Source organism: Trichoplax adhaerens, genomic scaffold (genome assembly GCF_000150275.1).
Source record: "Trichoplax adhaerens TRIADscaffold_5 genomic scaffold, whole genome shotgun sequence".
In the NCBI taxonomy this organism is placed as follows: domain Eukaryota; kingdom Metazoa; phylum Placozoa; class Uniplacotomia; order Trichoplacea; family Trichoplacidae; genus Trichoplax; species Trichoplax adhaerens.
In genome coordinates, this window is record NW_002060947.1 from 2,036,693 (window position 1) to 2,056,910 (window position 20,218).

Below are 20,218 nucleotides of genomic sequence, written 5' to 3' on the forward strand. Positions count from 1 at the left end.
ACTTTAAATCATTCCAAGCCATATAAATTACTGATTTTTCCTGCATTAATCATACTAGATAAGTTATCACTTCATGTGAATAAAAGGATGAAAACTTTCTATTTCGCAGAATTATTTATTTTCTAAAGTAATTGGAGTGACCTTCTTTCTTGTAATCTATCTATCCAACATATTAATATTATCATATGCTGTTATTTAATGAACTTTCAAGAGACTCGGCTAAACAAACAAGAAATGATCTAAACGCTATCATTGAAAGATAGAAGTTTGTGGTCAACTCCCATGTAGTAGATTAGATAATCAGTATCATTCGTGTGAGCTAATCTAATTCTCTCAATCAATCTTTCTAATCATATCTGTTATTAGTATCTCTTGTTATTTTATACGACCTTTATCGTTATACTTTTTATCGACCTTGACCTTGATATCATAAATTTATTTCAATCCTATATTACCTACACGAGGTCTTAGAATTAATTAAACATAATTCAACTAATTAAAGACAATTTTTTAAATATTATTTCATGATTAGACTGATGGTAATCCTTATTTAAAACGTCCTGAGCAACATGGCCCTGGACCTATCAGGACATTACAATTTGATCAATTTCGCGGGCCTGATCATTCCAAGCATGATCGACGACATATGCCTTGCCATTTCACTACCGATCAATTTCAAGCTCAACTAGGTGCAACATTTAAAGATTCAGCTCTACATAACATGGTACATCATAGCCTCCTTGATCCTATGCGTAATGATGGCGCTTCCAATATGATTTCCATGCAAAACGACTCCCAACAATCGGATATCGAAAATGAGCGTTTGGGATTGGAATTGTTCGCTGAAAATTTCAAACAACGACGGACTAAACTGGGGGTAACACAAGCCGATGTAGGCGCTGCTTTAGGTAATTTAAAAATTGCTGGAGTCGGTTGCTTAAGTCAATCAACTATTTGTCGCTTCGAATCGTTGACATTAAGTCATAACAATATGATGGCATTAAAACCAGTCTTGGCTGCATGGCTAGAGAAAGCAGAAGAAGTTTATAAATCCAAGCAAATGAGCGGTAACTGCGACAATACTATTATACCTCAAAGAAGTGATAAAAAACGTAAAAGAACTTCTATCGCAGCTATGGAAAAGAGGGCATTAGAAGCTTATTTCGCCATTGAACCTCGACCATCCAGTGAAAAAATTGCCATCATTGCGGAAAAACTAGACTTACAAAAGAATGTTGTCCGTGAGATGAATTTTTTTCTGGATTTATACCAGTATGAACTTTTCAGACTTTCTATCCTGTTCGTCTTAATNTAAGAATCTTCTCTAACGTAATCTATATTAAAATAACGTGCTAGAATAATATATAATGTCAAGTACAAGGAAAAACTTTAGCTACTGCATGTATCTGTGAAAGAATAAGGGAATATTAGATTTGCTAGTTGTACAGCACTATTAATGATATCAATCAAATGCTGGGTATTGATTTGCGATAGTCCATTAGTATAATTGTATCGTAAAATAGATAATTAACGATCTAATGATATATTAGACGACACATTCATTCTTCACTATGTTGTATTTTTTATTCTAGTTATGGTAAATACAAACATTTGTGAAGCTGGAAAAATAACTTTTAACATCTAATAAATCTTATCCGAAATTATTAAAATAAACAGTACTATGGTATTACATAAAATAAAAATAATCATTTGATTCGAACAAAATTAGGAAATATCTTTAAGCATCCGTCAGAAGATTACCCTTTCCGTTGAATATGATCCCTCCTTTACCTGAACTAGTAACATCAACTCAATCAAAATATCAATTCTCTTTAATTCAAATTAGTGCAGAGCTAACTAAATTTAATACTCGTCTGTTAGTTATCATTTATTACATCTAGTATTGCTGTTCCAAGAACATTATTTGTGGTATAGCTTATGGAATACTGTAAATTTAGCACTTAAAGTAATAGAGGACCAAGTAGACAGTAATTTTTGCAATAATGTACAAGTATTTTATTTCAACGATTACATGAGGACCTCCATTCTCTGTTGTACATGAATATGACGAGTTTCTCCTTAAAAATATGGATCTAGTTTACAAAATATCCTAAAACAACGATAATTTACTATTTCAAGTAGCCTAAATTCTTTTATAATAGTATGTGTTGTTACTCGTTAAACTATAGCTACTCTATCATTTCATCCCAATAAGCTTTTAGATTTTTCTAATCCAATTACTCTTTGCCTGCAGCACCAGGTTGTGATAATTTTAGCCTAAATTATTGATTTTTATAGACTTTATACAAATCTTGAAATTTTATTTCAGCTCTTGCATGTGTATTACCAATCACGATCTCCAGTATCTTAATTTTTCAATAGTTAAGCTTGTTAATCAATTTCCGATAAATTTATTGCAGCTATTAGATTTTATAAAATTTCCAAAACTGATTTTGAATCTCAACAAATATACTGTGCTTTAAAGCTCTGCCATCTTCATTTTTCGATACCTTTCACATAGGAATGATCACTTTTCTATGCTGATACAATATTAAGTATTGCACTAACATTACTAGACGGTAAAATTTTATTGCTTTTTTCATTGCATTAATAGTTTCTTTACATCATGCATCTCTATGGTTAAGAAGTAATATAATTCAGCTAATCAAACATATAAAACCTGGTGACCTACATATTTGGAGTAATGATCCTGCAAGCTAATTTTATTTATTGTTTATGTTACTGTATCGAAATCTAAATACTGATGGTATCACATAAGCTTAAATAATTAATTCGTAAAATTTGGAGATAATTTTATCCAGCTGTTTCATCATATTTATTCTCCGTTTAATAATCCCCAGAAAAAATGGAAAAACTACCATTTATTTGGGCATTAACCACTACTATTGCATTATAACGCAATAAAATTAATAGGTGTGTGAATCGCGATATACATGCGAAGGCTAACTTATCCTAAAGCTGATCGTTAATAAACTACATTTTTATCTTATCAAAAATGCATTTATTCGCCATCAAATTTTAATATGGCAACAAGGATCAGTCTAGTCGATGGCCTTTGAAAAATCCTCAGTAAAATTGTTTATGTATACTTATTAATACTCATTCCATTGTTATTCATCGTTTAAGTGCAAGAATTATTTCACTTTTATTTGGTAGAGATTCTATGCAATCGTTGCCCAATAGTAGAACACATTTTACTAAATGGCATTAAATAATTTTGCTTTTAATTATAATTTATCCCTAGTTAGGTATGCTTACAGTGTTGAGCTTTCGTTTTTCTTAACCTTTACACTACCAGTATGTCTTGGTACAGACCACTGTCTAAGTTAATTGTCTTTAATACTTAAGCTAAGATTATCAAAAGGGTTATTTATGAGTCATTGCAACCACTTTTTTCTGTACAAATATCACCTCATAAGCTGGAATAGACTGGCATCTCATTCAAGTGAGCAATATTTGCATGTTAAATTATAAAAAAGTTTCAATTTAATAGTTCTTAAAATCGATATTCGTCTTAAATCAGTTACTTCTAGAATGAACGGCAGCTTTTATCCTTTTTTCGTTGATAAGATTGCTATTCGCCTTTCTAATGTGGTTATCCAAACAACAAATTAATATATTCGAAACGAAAACTTACTCTAAGATCTATATTAACAGCGATACATCGGACATCTATTGTCGCAATGGCTACGGCTTAGTTTAATTTGAATAGGTAGAGATATTATAAAATAAAACCACATGAGAAATATTTTATATATGACATCGCTACAAATATTTATGTTAATAACGGGTATTTAAATTTACTGAGTTAAACCATGGCTAATTAATTATACTTTATATACTATTAATTTTTAAGGTTATTCTCGTAACTTGATGGTTATATTTAATTGTTGCCCAGATATCCTAGGAGTAGATACGAAAATTGAAAAGCATGCAATGGCTCGACATTTATAGCATTGATGATTCGAGTGCTCTCATAACTGCTGTTGAGTAAACATTTAATTAAATTTATAATCCTTCTTTTGATATCGTGCTACCATATTTTGATCCAGGTTTTTTCATTTTCTCAATCATTTCCAGTTTATTCTTAATTTTAATCCTTCCATTGAAATAAATTAGCGAAATCGTAAGTTCTGAGTAAATTTTACAAAACATTAGAAGATTTTTTATATAATTAATATTTAAAATCAATTTATAACCAATAATTTAAGTAATATTTGGTAGTATGTTACTATTTTAATTTAGCTATTAAAATTCGTCGATGATTGAAACCAAATAATTTTGCTATCATTATGTAATATTATAAAGCTTGAAAATCATCCCATAATTCCAAATATTTCCTGTTTGCATTGCTTTAAAGCACTAAGCATCAAACAAATATCGTTGCTATTGGATTAAAATTAAATGTAATTGAAATCTGGATTACATTTTTTATTTCTACTTATGACATTATACAAATAGGGTTGGTTATAGATGATATTTCAAATAATAATATAGGATACACTTCCTTTCTTCTGAAGACGATTCATAATTATTTTTAGATTACAATATATTGAATAGTGACACCTTAAGTCCTATAATTACTAGAGTATACGCGTATATATATACATACATAATCGGTCCATATTATGTCTTCGCCAATTTCGTATGGTGTATTTTTAGTTGAGAAATTTCAAATTGTCTAGACAGATAAATGTTTGAATATTAAAATTCTAACAAGCTACGTGTCTGTCAGCAAATATTAATCTATCAACTGCTATAAAATATTATTCAGAGGTACTCTTTTCCCTAATATTACTCGTCTGTAATTCATAGAAAAGCTTTATCCATAAACTATAACTTCACTTTTACTTCTTGTATTACCATCCAACACCTATTATCTTATGGTGTAGTTTTCAATTTTAATAATTAAGAATATGACTGTAGTAAATATATTGAAATTGAGTAGACTGACTATAAACAATAAAAGGTAATAACGCTTTACATTAAATTTTAATATGGTCAACATTGTCCGGGATCTGAACGTAATTTTTCAAAAATATTATATTGTATACGTACTTCACTTTATAGTATTGGCCATTGGACCTATCACACAACGAAAATAGCAATATATAAAAATAAGAAAACTGATTACAACCTAAGAAGTATGGTAAAATTTGGGTTTTTTAAAATATTCGATATTCGATATGCCTTTTCGTAAGTTAAAAATGATCAGCAAAATCTAACCGGATTAGATGACTAAAAACATGCTTTACAGCAGAATAGATATCCACATGATTCCCAGTAAGGTTAACTTAAGAATTGTCTTTACTTTGCACTAACGTCTTTATTTTTAAATTAAATCATTCTATACGCGAATTGGGCGATAATTAATTAGATATGTACAAAGCTTACTAGCCGGGTTATTTCTAATTGCGGCAAACGTCACATTGTATCTTTTAACCATGAAGATTAGGCTACATTAAGATCTAATTTCAATTTTGACTATAATAGTAATTAACATATATCAAATTGTTTTCTTAGCTATAGCTTAGCTTCAATATTATCTACATAAATTCTAATAAACGTTCCTAACTTCGTTATATTTAAGTGCATGAGGTTATATAAGATTTATTCGAATTTAGAAGCATTTAGTAATATCAACTGAGCTACAGTAGCCTTTTACTGTCCATTTTTGACAGTAAAGTTGTTGAAACTGTAGTATTAGACGTTTGATTGTATTAGGTGCATTAATAAAAAGCATAAGTACCGAAGCGGCTCTAGTTGTATAGATCTAATATGATTGTAGAATACTATCAATACTGCATTAAAATCATTTATTTAAGGATTAGATATAACAATGTTATATAATATATAACCATCAAGTTATGATTATGATAGAATCTCATTTATTTTTAACTAATACTATTATTATTTAATGAAATTGGCAAATTCACAAATTTTACCTATATCTATAGCTTTAGTGTTGAATACTATTTCTGTACAGATGTAATACTATTTGAGCACTACCTATGCAGGCAGGAATTAGATGTAATGCAAGAGCGGATATACCATTCTATTACATCTATTTCTTATCGTTACTGTTTCATTTTTCTTATCATTTTTTTGTGGACTGAAAATGATGCTATTGATAGCGAAAATCGCAATTTAGCGTCTATTTTGAGTAATGTTAGCAAATGTTAGCAATAGATTCACTAATTATGATAGAGCGGAGCATAAGTTGGCTGCAAAGTAAACTACTGTTTTACGTACGATTACCGGACATAAAGCCAGGCAAGGAAAAATTGTTGATGAAGATATTAAATTTGCCAGCTGTGCTAATAGATGATTTTACGCTACCGATTGGCGATCATGTAGTCATGCTCCGTTTATTTTTTCTCCCTCCTTCATTTTGTTATTAGTTCATTTATCGGAAAAAATATTGTATTATTTGTGCATGTGACATCGTCAACGATCAATGTCTGATAGATAAATATTGGTGAATTCTTATATCTCCACCAGTATGTTGATATGTATCAGATTAACCCACAAGATTAAAACAGAACAATAATAAAGATTAATCCATAATTGGATTGGTGATGAGCTGAAATTATTGTTGAGTCTTAATTGTTCTTCATGGATATTACAGAAGTGCCATGTGTCTTGTCAATTTCCTACATCTTTTGTTCAATTATAACGGTATTATAATCTGTGTACCACCCACTTCGAATAGATAAAAAATATTTGACATCATTTCTCAAATACATTTAGATTACTATTTTTCAACTAATCGGGTGTCTTAATCGTAGATCCTTTCATCAATCTGATAAATAAAGTACCAGACATTATCATTTTCACCTGTTCGTTTAATAAATAATAAAAATTGGCCAAATACGAATTCTACAGCTACAACGGAGAGTCGAAAAGTGAAATTAATTTAAAAAATTAAGACTATTATTTCATTTTAGTATATAGAGTATTTCTAAATAGGAGAAACATTTATAACATTACTAACAGTTTAGCTAGATTGATATTTGTAAAACAAATGAAACAATTGGAGTCCATATTCATCATATTAAGTACATATCTTAAACGATAACAACCAAAAGTGAGAACTTCAATATTGCTATATTAGAATGTACAATATACTACAATACGACTGCTATAAAAGCATAATTGTAGGTGATTTTATCTGCTCTAATTCTCCTTACTAATTCGAAAAAGTATCTGCAAGCTAAAAACTAACTATGCGACGATACTCAATGAAATAATTTGAAAAGTAAACATAAGGTTTATGATATCTTTACCATGATATATTTCCTCTGCTCTTTCATCACTTATCAACATTGACTTCAAACACATTAACTACATAAAAATTCGAATTATGATTGTAACGAATATGATCATCCTATTATCGAAATGATAAAGAAATCTTTTCGATATTCATATTACTCTTCAAATCGAAAGTAGTAGTGATCATGATGCACAGGTTACAACGATGCTAAAAGCCATTAGAATGCCATCTGCAGTAGTAAAAAGTTCAAACTATCAACCGTCACAGTCAACTATAACATAAACACAAAATTAAAAAGGATGTAATTAATATCCGCTTCAAATCTATTTGCTAAATACTCTAGATAGAATAAATAATCTTGTTCATAGATCGCTTTCAAGTAAAGCCAGTTAACTAGTACTGCGATTAGTATCTCCTTTATTACTCGTATAAAAAATTGATATTACTCAAATTGAAACTGATTCCCACTGACATTTTTGCTGTAATTATTGTTAATTTACTTCATGTCGATAAAAAATTTATTACCTTACTACTATCACCTACTTATTGTACTAGTAATACTGAATAATATTTCTTATTGCGATTTCTTTACAGCTAGATGTTCGAATTATTGCTTTATGGAAGCAATATTATCGATCTAAGAGACGTATTCTCTAAGTATTACATCGATATAGCAATTTCGACTTTGAAAGTTAAAGCTCTACCAAATTAGAGCTTACGTATTCTAATAACTATGTATATACAATAGTAAAAGGGCATATAAAATAAGATTAGTCTCTAATTAAGTTTATTTAATCGGCAGAATTGCTCTTCACGCTTTGAAAGCCAGCTCACGAATACATGAATGTAAGTTATTCTTAAACGATTTAATTCCAACAATCATTAAATAATATAGCTATTTTTCATTTTCAGGTGAAGTCTAGGAAATTGCATGTAACCAAATAGAACTTAAAGTAAATCAAAAGCTTAGGTAGTGCTATGGCTGCTATCAAATTCAAGACACTTTTTGAGAGATCTAACTTTAGAGATTACAAATGCCAATTTACTAGAAGATTATTAATTAAGTAGCCACACTTATATAGTTTTACCTTGTTCCTATGAAAAATTGATCAATTGCCATTAAAATTAATGTTATCATCAGAGTACTATTTGCTCTCATCCTTGTATATGATTAAAAATTGATCAAATTACTACAGGTTATGCAACTAATTAATCAGGCTATTCTGACATGTGTAACTTTAACGTAAAGATTATGTAAAAGTTATCATTACATGAATTCAAGAATTACTTTTATCGTTGACAGACCTTTATTATTAGAGAGTAAAAGCATCATGTTACTGATGTTAATGCTTTCTGCGAGTTCATATTTTCAATATAAATATAACATCATAGTATGCTAGTAGAAGACTAAGCGAAGAAGTAATGTTATTTTGTCTAAGGATTAGAGAAATTAGAAGATAAAAAACAAAAATTTTGACCTAATCAAAATGGATTCAAAGAAAAATTTTAATATTATTCTTAAATCTCATTTTAAGAGTAAGTACTTTAAATGTTCAATAGCACGTATACTTGTTATATATCAATATTCATCAGTTAGACTGCTACCGTAGTGTACAACATATTTAAAATCCTGATCGGATACATACTAGGCTAATTGGCTGTTTCAGCCCATCACAGCGTGTCTTTTTCTTAATTAACTTTTTGATATTCTTTATCTATCCCTTCTTGTAACTAACGATTTATGTTACAAGGATCGTATAAATGCTTCTAACACAGTATCCTAGAGCCCACTTAAAAGTAATTTTGGTAGTTTGCTACAATTTTTAGTATGTATGTTCAACAAATGGAGATTCTAACTCGTATGAAAGCGTATTCACGTCTGATATTTACTCCTGGTCAGTTCAAATTCACTCTAATATTATCCTTTACACAAGTTGACTCTTTTATCCACTACAGTAACGGCGAATGGCCTTATATTATCTTTTTAGTTATCGCTATAGCTAAAAAAAAACAGAAGAAAGTAATAGCCGCTGTTTTGTTGATTGCAATTGAAATACCATATACGGTACAGAAGTAGTACAATTCAAAATAAGATGATCAACAATTTTCTTTCTCGATTAATTTAGGAATAGCTGTACTTTTCCCGGGCGTTGAACACGAAAATTTAGGACTGTTATTATGCTTTAGTTGAAAATTAAAGTAAAGGAAGCAATAGATATTGTGATGAAGCTAATTCTTAGGGTCCACAATAAGCTAGGCTGACTGGATTCATGAAACTAAACCGCAAGTGTATCTACTGTACATTACAACAAACAGCCAACAAGAATCCTCTATCTTCTGGATGCACTTGTTTTCAAACTCTAGCACTAGGCCGATTAAGTAGTGGTATAAATATCATTATCACGCTAATGCATGCATCTACGCTTTCATCCGTTAAGCACAGGAATTGAAATTACTGTATCCCATCATTTTACGAGTAACTAATCATGTTCAAGCACACCAACATTGCATCTTACAGTAGGATATATTAGTATTTTCGATACTAATTAAGAACTCAATTACAAAACTAAACTCAAGGCACTACATTAGCCATAGTTTTTCATTGTCCAGTTACACTTGAAATATAGTCTAAAGCTTGCTCTAAAATTGGTTCTCGTAGTCAATGATATTCACCTAGAATGATTTGGTGAGTGTTTTATTTTGTGCCAGACATCGATTTACGAGTAGATACTAAAATAAAAAATTTCTATTGTCGCCCTAAGCGATTATTCAGGAAACAATAGCCCTAGTTTTTGTCAATTAATTGTACTTGAAATGCAGAAAATGATGTATTTTAAAATAAGTTGCTGTAGTCAATAGTCTTCTTCAAGATCAATATGGCGACCGCGATGGTTTAGGTAAGAAATCGATTTGGAAGCTGAAATTCAGGAAAGTCATTATAGCTAAAATTATCGTGAAAGGAATGGCAACGGTTTTAACTTAGTCAGTAATAATTAATTATAAATTGTAGTTAAAGTACATTACATGACATTCTCCTGGACTAATCGGATTGTTTTATTTCATGCCAGGCATCTGTTTACATACTGGAATTGAGAATTATAAAAGTATAGCTAAGAAGTGCACATGGGGAATATATTAGTAGTAGTTTTTATTAACGAATTCCTAATGATTTATATCGCTATGTGATAGTATGCATTAAAATTAATCAGCGATATTCTATTAGAGTATTAATACAGTGTATAAATAGCTTTAATTTACACTAGATATTCATCGCGGCAGATGTATAGAGATATTCCATTGCACAAAAGTTATGAGTTCACAATCTATCTGCAGCATGACGAGGGTGTAGGAATTAAAGCAGATAATTAAGATAATACAGAAATTCCCGTACTTTCTAATACCCAAGAGAATATATTTAAAAATTTCACTTATAGAATCACAGAATGTCATGTTTAAACCACTCATTTGTCACCAATTTATTCCAATCTTGAAAATATAGCAACTGTACAGTATAGTCGATTTCTTACGATTCCGATCCACGACACTTTTTCAAAGCCGTAATATAAACGTGTAGTTAGCTATACATACATCCGCGCATAAATAATATTGTTGAAAATTGCTTTACTTACGAATTATATATCTGGTATATTATTTAAGCTGAAATCTACAGAATCCCATAATTTACGATGCGACATCGTTAATATAGTTAGATATACGTTATATTGGATAATCGTATCGTATCTAATGCCTTAAAAAAAGATAAAAACTCTCAGTGATATAGCTAAATGATCATGGTATCATATCCGGCTAAGTTATATAATTAACAACAAACGCATGATAGACAGATTATTAGAGAAGTTAGTGTTACTTAGATAGCTTAAGCAGGTGGATGAATATAGGGATATCATAATAAGTCAATTATGTATATTATATGCATTAGTAGAGTACAGCAATGAGGAAATAAATCATGCAGTAAAAGTATCTTGACAAAGCCTCTTCGTTGGGTTACAATATCTACGATTTATTTTCGACATCAAAACTCAATCCCATAGCCTAGAATTACAATGTTTTATATAATATACCCATATTAATGGTTGATAGTCGATATGTGAAGTTACTTTAGCCCCGTCAGGCAAGATTTAAATGATTTAAGAGACCAAATAATGGCGATACACTCTATTATAACCGTCATTAATTAGTTTCATACTGCAAGCAATTGCATAAGATAGGTCTAAACTCTCTTTCAAAGCCACAGAATTTTTATTGTTAATATTTTATCATTATGCTAAATGTAATACTTATGCGTCTTCTGTGTGCACTGGATTGTCACAAATTTGCTTTGTGATCAACTTTACTGTCTACTAGACTACTTATTCCTTGCTCCACCTCAACTGGAGATCTGATGTGCAGTAGTACTGTATTATCTACTGTTACACAAGAATAAGACTGTTCTAAAAGACTAGAATGGTTTATTAGCAGAGTAACCGTGTGCCATTCATTATACTAAATAATAGCAAACTTTCGGACTGAGTTTTTGCTCGCCTCGCCCTTTTATATCCTTCCAGGCAAATTACAGTGCAGATATAATGATTTTATTTTATAATTATTTCACTCTTATAAGATTTATATGATTAAATAACCGACAAAATGGAAGACAGAAATATCGCTTCAGCAAGTTGTGGTATACGAGTACTTTCTTATAACTAGCATACTCAAGGCAAGATTTATCTTTGATTTTACAAGATTCCATTTCATTATACAATGATGACTGACGCTTCATAGATCGCTATTGCGCTTATAATTAATTTCATTAATGTTGATTAAAATAATTAATGACCATTTACTCATATAAGCAAAAATTAAATATTTGAGGTATTCAGAATGTGTGGCCGAGACAGTATACGTAGTTAAAGGGAATATGCGTTCTTATTTGAAAATGCAACTATATATTTCATATCATTACCGATCTAAGCCTGTAAATCGTGCCGTAATAGGAATACTGATAATAAATCGAATTTCAGTTTAAAGTTCAGAAATAATTCACTATTTCTACTACTTTACTGTAAATAAGACCAAGGTTTGAAATATGGCGTACTTAAGAGGTGATCACACAGATAATATTCCATTAGCCTGGTAACGATGATTATATATATATTTAAATTATTCTATTTCCAAACGAATATTATAATAAGATGTCAACACAATTACCATCTGATGATAGAATCAAGCAGAACTGAAAGAATCATAGATTAATGTTTAACTATCCATATTATTCTATATTCTTACCTCACCGTATATTTAACTTTTACTCTCTTCATTTATTACATTATTGCCTTTTTAATCTTTCATACTCATTATTAGTGTTGTTTCGCATTAAATTTTATTCTGTACAATAAAGAACTAGCGACTGAAGATTTTCGGATAGCCATCTTTTTAATTTTTAAATTTAGCTTACATGAGGCAATTAGCAGTACGTATGTATAATTTCAAGCCGCGTGTAGATATTTTAATTTCAAGAAATGTACGACAACTTGACTGTGGTATTGGTATCCTTTAATGGCAATGTAATAAGAAATTCATACCTATGAATAGTTTTTCCTACAGCCTTGATATTTGTACTTTAATTAGATTAATACTCGTATTTCCAAAAATTTTGCAAAATTGCTGAACTGTGTTTACATATTATTAATCTGTTCCAGTAAAATACAAGTTAAATCTTCTCCAGCAATTTTACTTAACAGTTTATTTCTATTACTTGATTTTTCAGAAATTTATGAGCTAATCTTAAATTGTCATCTATTATAACATAGTTCATGTATTTGAGGAAAAAATCATTCTACTTTAGTACCTTATTAATTATTGAACCTATCAATTCCAATTTAGTATGTATATCAATTCGTTCATTAATCTTATGAATTTTTGATTCTCCCTATAGATAAAAAATCAGACTGAGATTCAGTGATTAATAGACATACGAAATATTCAAAGAAAGCGGAATATCGTTACACTGAATACTGCATATTGGAAAATGTATTGCCAGATTGCTATGACTTCTATAAGCTTTAACTGCAAATTGAGGTTTGATTGACTTTATTTGCTTATAAAATCATCCAAGTACTTGTAGTTATATTAATTTGATCTGTTGGCTATAAGATTTATAGCATTGACAAGAAATACTGATATTAACATATTTTATTAATGAGCAATATCTCATTTTATTTTCGATTAATTCAATTCGATCATCAAAATTTTAGCCTATTAATCAATGATAGGATTTATCCTACATATTTTATTAGTGAAATATTAGCTCAATCAGTGATCAAAGTAACACTCCAATTCATCTGCTATTCACATATTGTTGGCGTATACTGAGAACTTTTTTCTCTCATTAAATTTGATAGGAGTACAGTCTACGTGTAATTAAGATCATTCAGGGATCAGTTTAATCTCATTTTGAGGGTAAGAAAAAGTAAATACTTCATAGCGATGGGCAAGAGTAAGCTCGTAAGCTAAAAGAAATCTATTCCCCCTATAGATTAACTTTCTTTAATATTTTTAGTTACTATAACGACAACTTTCGTCGAATGATGTTTTTAACATTAAAAAATTTGCTTTAATAATAACAAAGGATAAATTGGGATAATAACTTTAACGATAAGCAATCTTATTTATTCCTAATAAGCCATTAATGATAATAATAACGCCAAATGTTACCACAGGTATTAGAAATGATTTAAATACTTTAATGACATCATAAAAATATAAACAAATAGCTACATCAGCAATTTATTATGGCTAAAAGGAGAAAATTAATATCATACTATTGTTAATCTAAATTTAATCGGCAAATAAATAATGTATCGAATCCATCTGCTAATTTCCCCTTACCATTTGTTAGAAATGTCTTATTATACTCGTCAACAAAATCAATTTACAGCATTGAATGGGTACTGTATTAGCTGTTACTTTACAAGTCGAATTTACTAGCTACGGCTTTATTTTAGTGTCTTCGAATACATTACTAAAATAATACTTTAATCTATCGAATAACATCTATTAGTTCTTTCCATTAAACATAATTCATACCAGTAATTACTCTGCCATTATTTACTCACAATCAAACGTGAAGCTAGAGTTTTGAATTAAAGAAAAAATTGAATAGCTAATTTTAGAATCCTTTGGATGTTATTATTACGAACAAATTTAAACTAATATTGAAATGAAGTTATGAAAAAGTGAAATTGAGCGGTAGAATATTTATCCATAAGGACAATTTAGGTGTAGATAATTTTGGAGTTTTATAGTTACAGGCTATTCTACCTTGATTCTTAGAGAGATTAATAGATATATCATTTATGTGCTAAATACTTTTCATGGTTGAAAGTTATTTAACCGATTTACAAATTATGATAAGCGTATTGCCATTGTAGATAGATTGTATGCATGTTGGTATAATCGTTAAAAACAGACTACGAATCGCAAGAACTTCCCTTCTAGGGCATAAAAACCTATTTGAACGAACTTAAGACTAATCTTATAATTTTAGATCTATAAATATAAAATTAATTGCCTTTTCTTATACCACGAAACTGTTACTTGAATTATGTCTCTGCAATTACTAATGGACACGACAATAAATTTAAATCCACATGTTTTCACCCTTTTGATCACGAGCAAGAGCCACTAAAAGCTCTAGTTCTAGTTCATGAAAGCAATTAGTAAATCGATCTACATGATTTCATTTATCTTAATCTCGATGTTGTACAGAAAAATGGTCACGAAATCACACTAAGCAAATGAACTAATTAATTACAACAGTAAAATCTGAATTGAGTTAGTGTGCACTATCATCTTCATTAATTTGCATTTAATTTAAAAGATACAGAAATAGCACCTGGTGTAACGCTATAAAATTTGGGCTAATAATAGAAATAGAGGCTTCTTTCTTCGTTTTTCGGCACTATTTTAAGATTTTTCAATAATTCACTTTGATTGCTGGTCCTGTGGATGTTCTTTAGATTCATTATCAACATCCGATTTAATATTACAAACTTCATCTCACGAATTAACTTTAAATCTAGTTTCATTTGAGCCTGAATGAAATGATGTAACTTTAACAAGCCTTCTCAACGATTGCATTTATCTATAGTACTGCAGATATTATTGAATTTACTGTCAACATCCGATTCCATCTTTTAAAATTGAATGCAACAATTGTCTTTACTACTATTTTCAGTTAATTACGATTAAGGGCTATTTTTAAACAAGCATTCTCGATGATTGAGCTTGTAACTGATAGATATCGTGTAAGTTCATTGTTAATATCCGATTCAATATTGTAAAATTATTTACAGGCTTGTCTTTATTCTTGTTTTTTTAATAATATAATTTTGACTAAGTGTTATTGCTGACAAGCTTTCTCTAAGACCCACTGCTATCTATATTGGACAATATTATTTAATTTATTGTTAATACGCGAAACAATGCTATAGAATCTCGAACTAAAGCTTAATTTCATTCTTATTTTTTAATAATCAGATCTAAAAACAGCCTCTAACGAGCTTTATCCATAATTAAGTTCTATATATAGTAGGTGATATTTGATTCATTGATTTATCCAATAGTACCAAAACAATGGGTTAAAATAAGCATCGTAAGCTTGATTGAATTCCTATTTCCATTTAATATCTGTATCTTGTATGCAACTCCTAAATAAGCTTCTTATTGATTGAAATTCAGTAAAAAAAAGTACTATTCCCATTCATAGTCAATACTTGAAACAATATTATATAATTAGAACTGAAAGCTTGACTTTAGTCTTGAAATTTAAGTACAATAAGTATTATTCTAATTCATATTCAATAGCTGAAACAATATTATACAATTAAAACTGAAAGCTTGATTTTATTCCTAATTTTATAGCAGTACTTATTTCTATGCATCGCCTTCAAAGCAAATCTTTGTAGTGATTGAGTTATTTATGTACCGTAATAACATTTGATCTATTGTCAAATGTTATATACGTTATAATATTTTGACTCGTATATGCAGATATTTCATCTATGAAGTTAAAAACTAATGCAATAAAGGAATGCTTGACCAATTAAAAATGTGTGTATGATTCATTTGCTGCCTGAAAAACTCTCACTCGCAATTAGATGGAACATCGATTCTGCTAACTTTATGAATATAGAATTCCTATTTAACATATTCCTTTACTAACTGTAGGCAAACTTATTCCATGCACGTAGGTAACCAATTTAGGAGTAGCGTTCAGGTCTAACTCGTTAAAAGAGAATTGGGTCATTTTAAAATAGTTCTGACATTAGACTCATCTATAAGGGGTTTGAGATGATGCTGGCCTAACCTGTGGCTTTAAATTCTAAAATCAGGGGTCTAGGTATTGCAAATATTCAGGTAGCACCTCAAATTTACAAATCAATTCTTAGTACTGCTTTCGCTGTATGCTTTCTGAAATAAATGAATTACAACTATAATTGAGGCTAGAATAAAGCATACTGTATGTAACTTAAAGATCATACAAAATAAAGCCAGCCAGTCAGATATGGATAGGCTAATTTATCATAAGTGTAATTATTTCTGTATGATCCCACTAATCACTAGTAACTACTCTCTAAAGGGATCATTTATTTTACGACATCAATAATATTAGCCGTTGTTCTCCGTTCATATTTGAATACATTAATTTTATGCAAACCAGATACAAATTACAGTGGCATGTATACTTGTATAGTACCTTCCTGAAGATATGTACATATCTACATTTAGATCTCAATATAAAGTCGAAACAATCACAATAAGGATGATTACATCCTAACATAATAGTTACTCTTTAAAGCATAGACACTTAACAAATTCTTATACGGTAATATTTGCAGACATAGCTGCGATTTTACGCAAGATTTAAACTAGATAAACTTACATGCTAAGGTAATTGTTCAATTATAACTGAATAATCTTATTTAATTTGTAGAAATTGTACGATAGGCCATCAACAATATAATTATACATAAAAGTGGCCACAATTATCTGTATATTATACTGACTTATCAAACTGAGAGATAAGCGTTTTCTGATTATATTTCAAACATATTGATTCAATAGAGCTTGAAATCAGCTGTGTGTGCCTTTTAATGTCATTAATCAACTCGAACTAAATATTAACCAATAGGATCAAATCTTATAGCTAAGGTAGAAAAATTTCATTTACAAAACCAATTCATAAATAATAATCTGTATAATATTGAAAATAGTAAATTAAATAGATGCTTGTAGTTACGATAATTTCGATACATTTGCTGTTGCTTCATTGTGTTGAATCTCCAGGAAATAAGCATCGCACTACTCCACAAGATGTTGAGCTATTATTTTCATATTTCGAACTCTGAGCAATAGGTGATTCTTTTACTTTGTCATCGTTAAGTAATAAATTCTATCAAGTGCAAAAAATATTTTCTATATTATAATCTGTAAATTAATGGAATATTAAGCATAGAAGGTATCTACGATAGGTTAAAAACATTCTTCTAACATCACCTTTGCGATATCATCGCTTTCTGAATTTTTATCTGATTCTAATTCCTTTACATAATTACTTGTCAATTCTTCTATGTACTTATCACTACGCATTAATGCTTTCTTCAGTTGCTCAATTTCTCTTTCGTAACAACTAATTTTAGACTGCATAGCAGCCATAACATATCTTCCATGCCTGCATAAATACAATCGAGATTAAATAGCCAAAGCAACTGCTACTAGTCGACGACAGTTGATTGAATTACATCTTTTTTGTATATTTATAGCGAACAAATGTAAATACTATGCTGCACCTGTAAGTTTTGGTAGGTGATGCTCGCTCATATCTCAAACGATTAATTTCCTCCTTAAGTTTTTCATTTTCTTCGCGAAATTTCTTATTAGACTAATGAAGCACGAGTTAGACATCAAAATAACAATTGATTAATAGATTCTCATTAACTGTTACAGAAAAAATTTACTTATTAACTGGTTATTACGAATACATAAAGGATTCTGCGCTGTAATTTATTGTAACCATATTAAAAATTTTTAAACCTTTGCAGTATTACCTCATTAATTTGTTTCATTTCACTCAAAAGATCATTACAACTATTTGTAGCAACCATTAATTCATCAGCAATACGCCAAATTGTTTTGGGGCTATCATAGCCCTCCTGCATTCGCATCTTTTTAGAGGGTATTTCTTCATCATGGCAATGATCTGCATGTTGACAATTACAATATTTGCGTTTCTTTAAGTTATTTATTGTCTCCACTAGTTTGATATTTTCCTCTCGAAAGCTTTTCAGCATTACACGTAGCTGGTCGATTTCTTCCTAGCGAGTTTAAAATTAAAGGGAAAATTATAGTTAATAAATAAATATGGTTAATATTATTCCTGAGAACGTTTTCTGCCAAAAGAAACCGATCCAGTTCGCAACATGTGATTTACAAAGCATAATGCCATAATGATAATTCTTGGAAAGGCTTGATGTACGAGTATATCCTACTTCAGTATCAAATTATCTACTCCAACCAGCAAACTGTAACCTGTGAGTCACGCCATAAAAGTTTACATACTAACAAACTCACCTCGTATTCTTTACGTATTATTTCGAATCGAACTTTACGTAATTCTTGAGTTAACTCAAAGTCTTTGTCATCTTTATTCGACGAATTATCATCGGATATTCCTAGACAATTCAATATAATATGATTGGAAAAAATGATCAACGCTGATGTCTACACGATATAAATGCAAATAATAGATAAGTAATAGCTATGACTTGCTTTACAGGTGGAAAAGTAGCCATAAATAATAATAATTCATATTGCAGAAAGAATATAACATAGCGATATCAACTCACCGGACGCGAGAATAATACCTACCTAAAATTGGTTTGCAAGGACTTTCGGGAGAGATGGCAGTCCGACACGCTGGACAACAATTATGGTATTGAAGCCAAGCTTCAATACACCGTGAGCAAAATACATGATGATTTGCACATATTACAGGTTCCTTTACCTGTAAAACAACAGCAATTACTACTGGAACAGTATTTATGCAATCCACACTTTTATCATGAATTCTACGCATACAGTATATCAATGTATAACACGATCACAATCTAATTCCATTTGAATTTTATATCAATGACTACTATACCATGGTTATATATTGCATTGAACATAATAAAAGATTGGGATAAAATGTATGTAGCCATTATAACATTATCCTTACCCTGTCTAAACAGATATGGCATGACATGGGCAAAGTAAAGCGTAACTTGACTTGAGAGCTTTCACTGGCCATATTGATATTGGCATTGCTTTCCATTGATGTTTTCCGTTGTTGACGAATGATGCTGCACTGCGTTCGGGTTATTACAGTAGACTACTGTACAGTACATCACTGCACTGTACACTGTAATGGAGTACTGTACACTGTGGGTCATTCACGCGTTGCAGCTGAAGTCTTGTTGAGATGACTCGCAACGGTATTCAATTCGTTGATAGTAACTGGTGTATCCAGTCATCATGTTTACTACATATCTTGTTGACATCGTTGCGAGAAATGAACTATTTATCCCTCTTGAAAGTCTCAAGAAGCGATAATATTTTGGTGAATGTTGATCGATCTAAGTCTGTAGAGGTATTGATATTGATATTGGCATAGCTTTCCATCGATGTTTTCCGTTGTTGACGAATGATGCTGCACTACGTTCGGGTTATTACAGTACTGTACAGTAGACTACAGTACATCACTGCACTGTACACTGTAATGGAGTACTGTACACTGTGGGTCATTCACGCGTTGCAGCTGAAGTCTTGTTGAGATGACTCGCAACGGTATTCAATTCGTTGATAGTAACTGGTGTATCCAGT

The 20,218-nt window shown here is 30.2% G+C and overlaps 2 protein-coding genes across 2 annotated transcripts; one reads left to right on the forward strand and one right to left on the reverse strand.

Moving 5' to 3' along the window:
* Positions 1-781: 781 nt before the first annotated feature.
* On the forward strand, positions 782-1,243 carry TRIADDRAFT_25765 (class IV POU transcription factor gene brn-3c product; the record flags this gene model as incomplete). Its single annotated transcript, XM_002112343.1, has 1 exon — positions 782-1,243. A coding segment is annotated over one exon (462 nt), but the record flags the coding sequence as incomplete, so codon positions are not given.
* Positions 1,244-17,621: 16,378 nt separating this feature from the next.
* Positions 17,622-19,646, reverse strand: TRIADDRAFT_56327 (uncharacterized protein; the record flags this gene model as incomplete). The annotated part of the gene is made up of 7 exons (XM_002112767.1): positions 17,622-17,747; positions 17,852-18,026; positions 18,145-18,236; positions 18,403-18,669; positions 18,926-19,026; positions 19,223-19,358; positions 19,575-19,646. 7 exons carry the CDS (start codon positions 19,644-19,646, stop codon positions 17,622-17,624), a joined length of 969 nt encoding a protein of 322 aa, XP_002112803.1.
* Between the last annotated feature and the right edge of the window lie 572 nt (positions 19,647-20,218).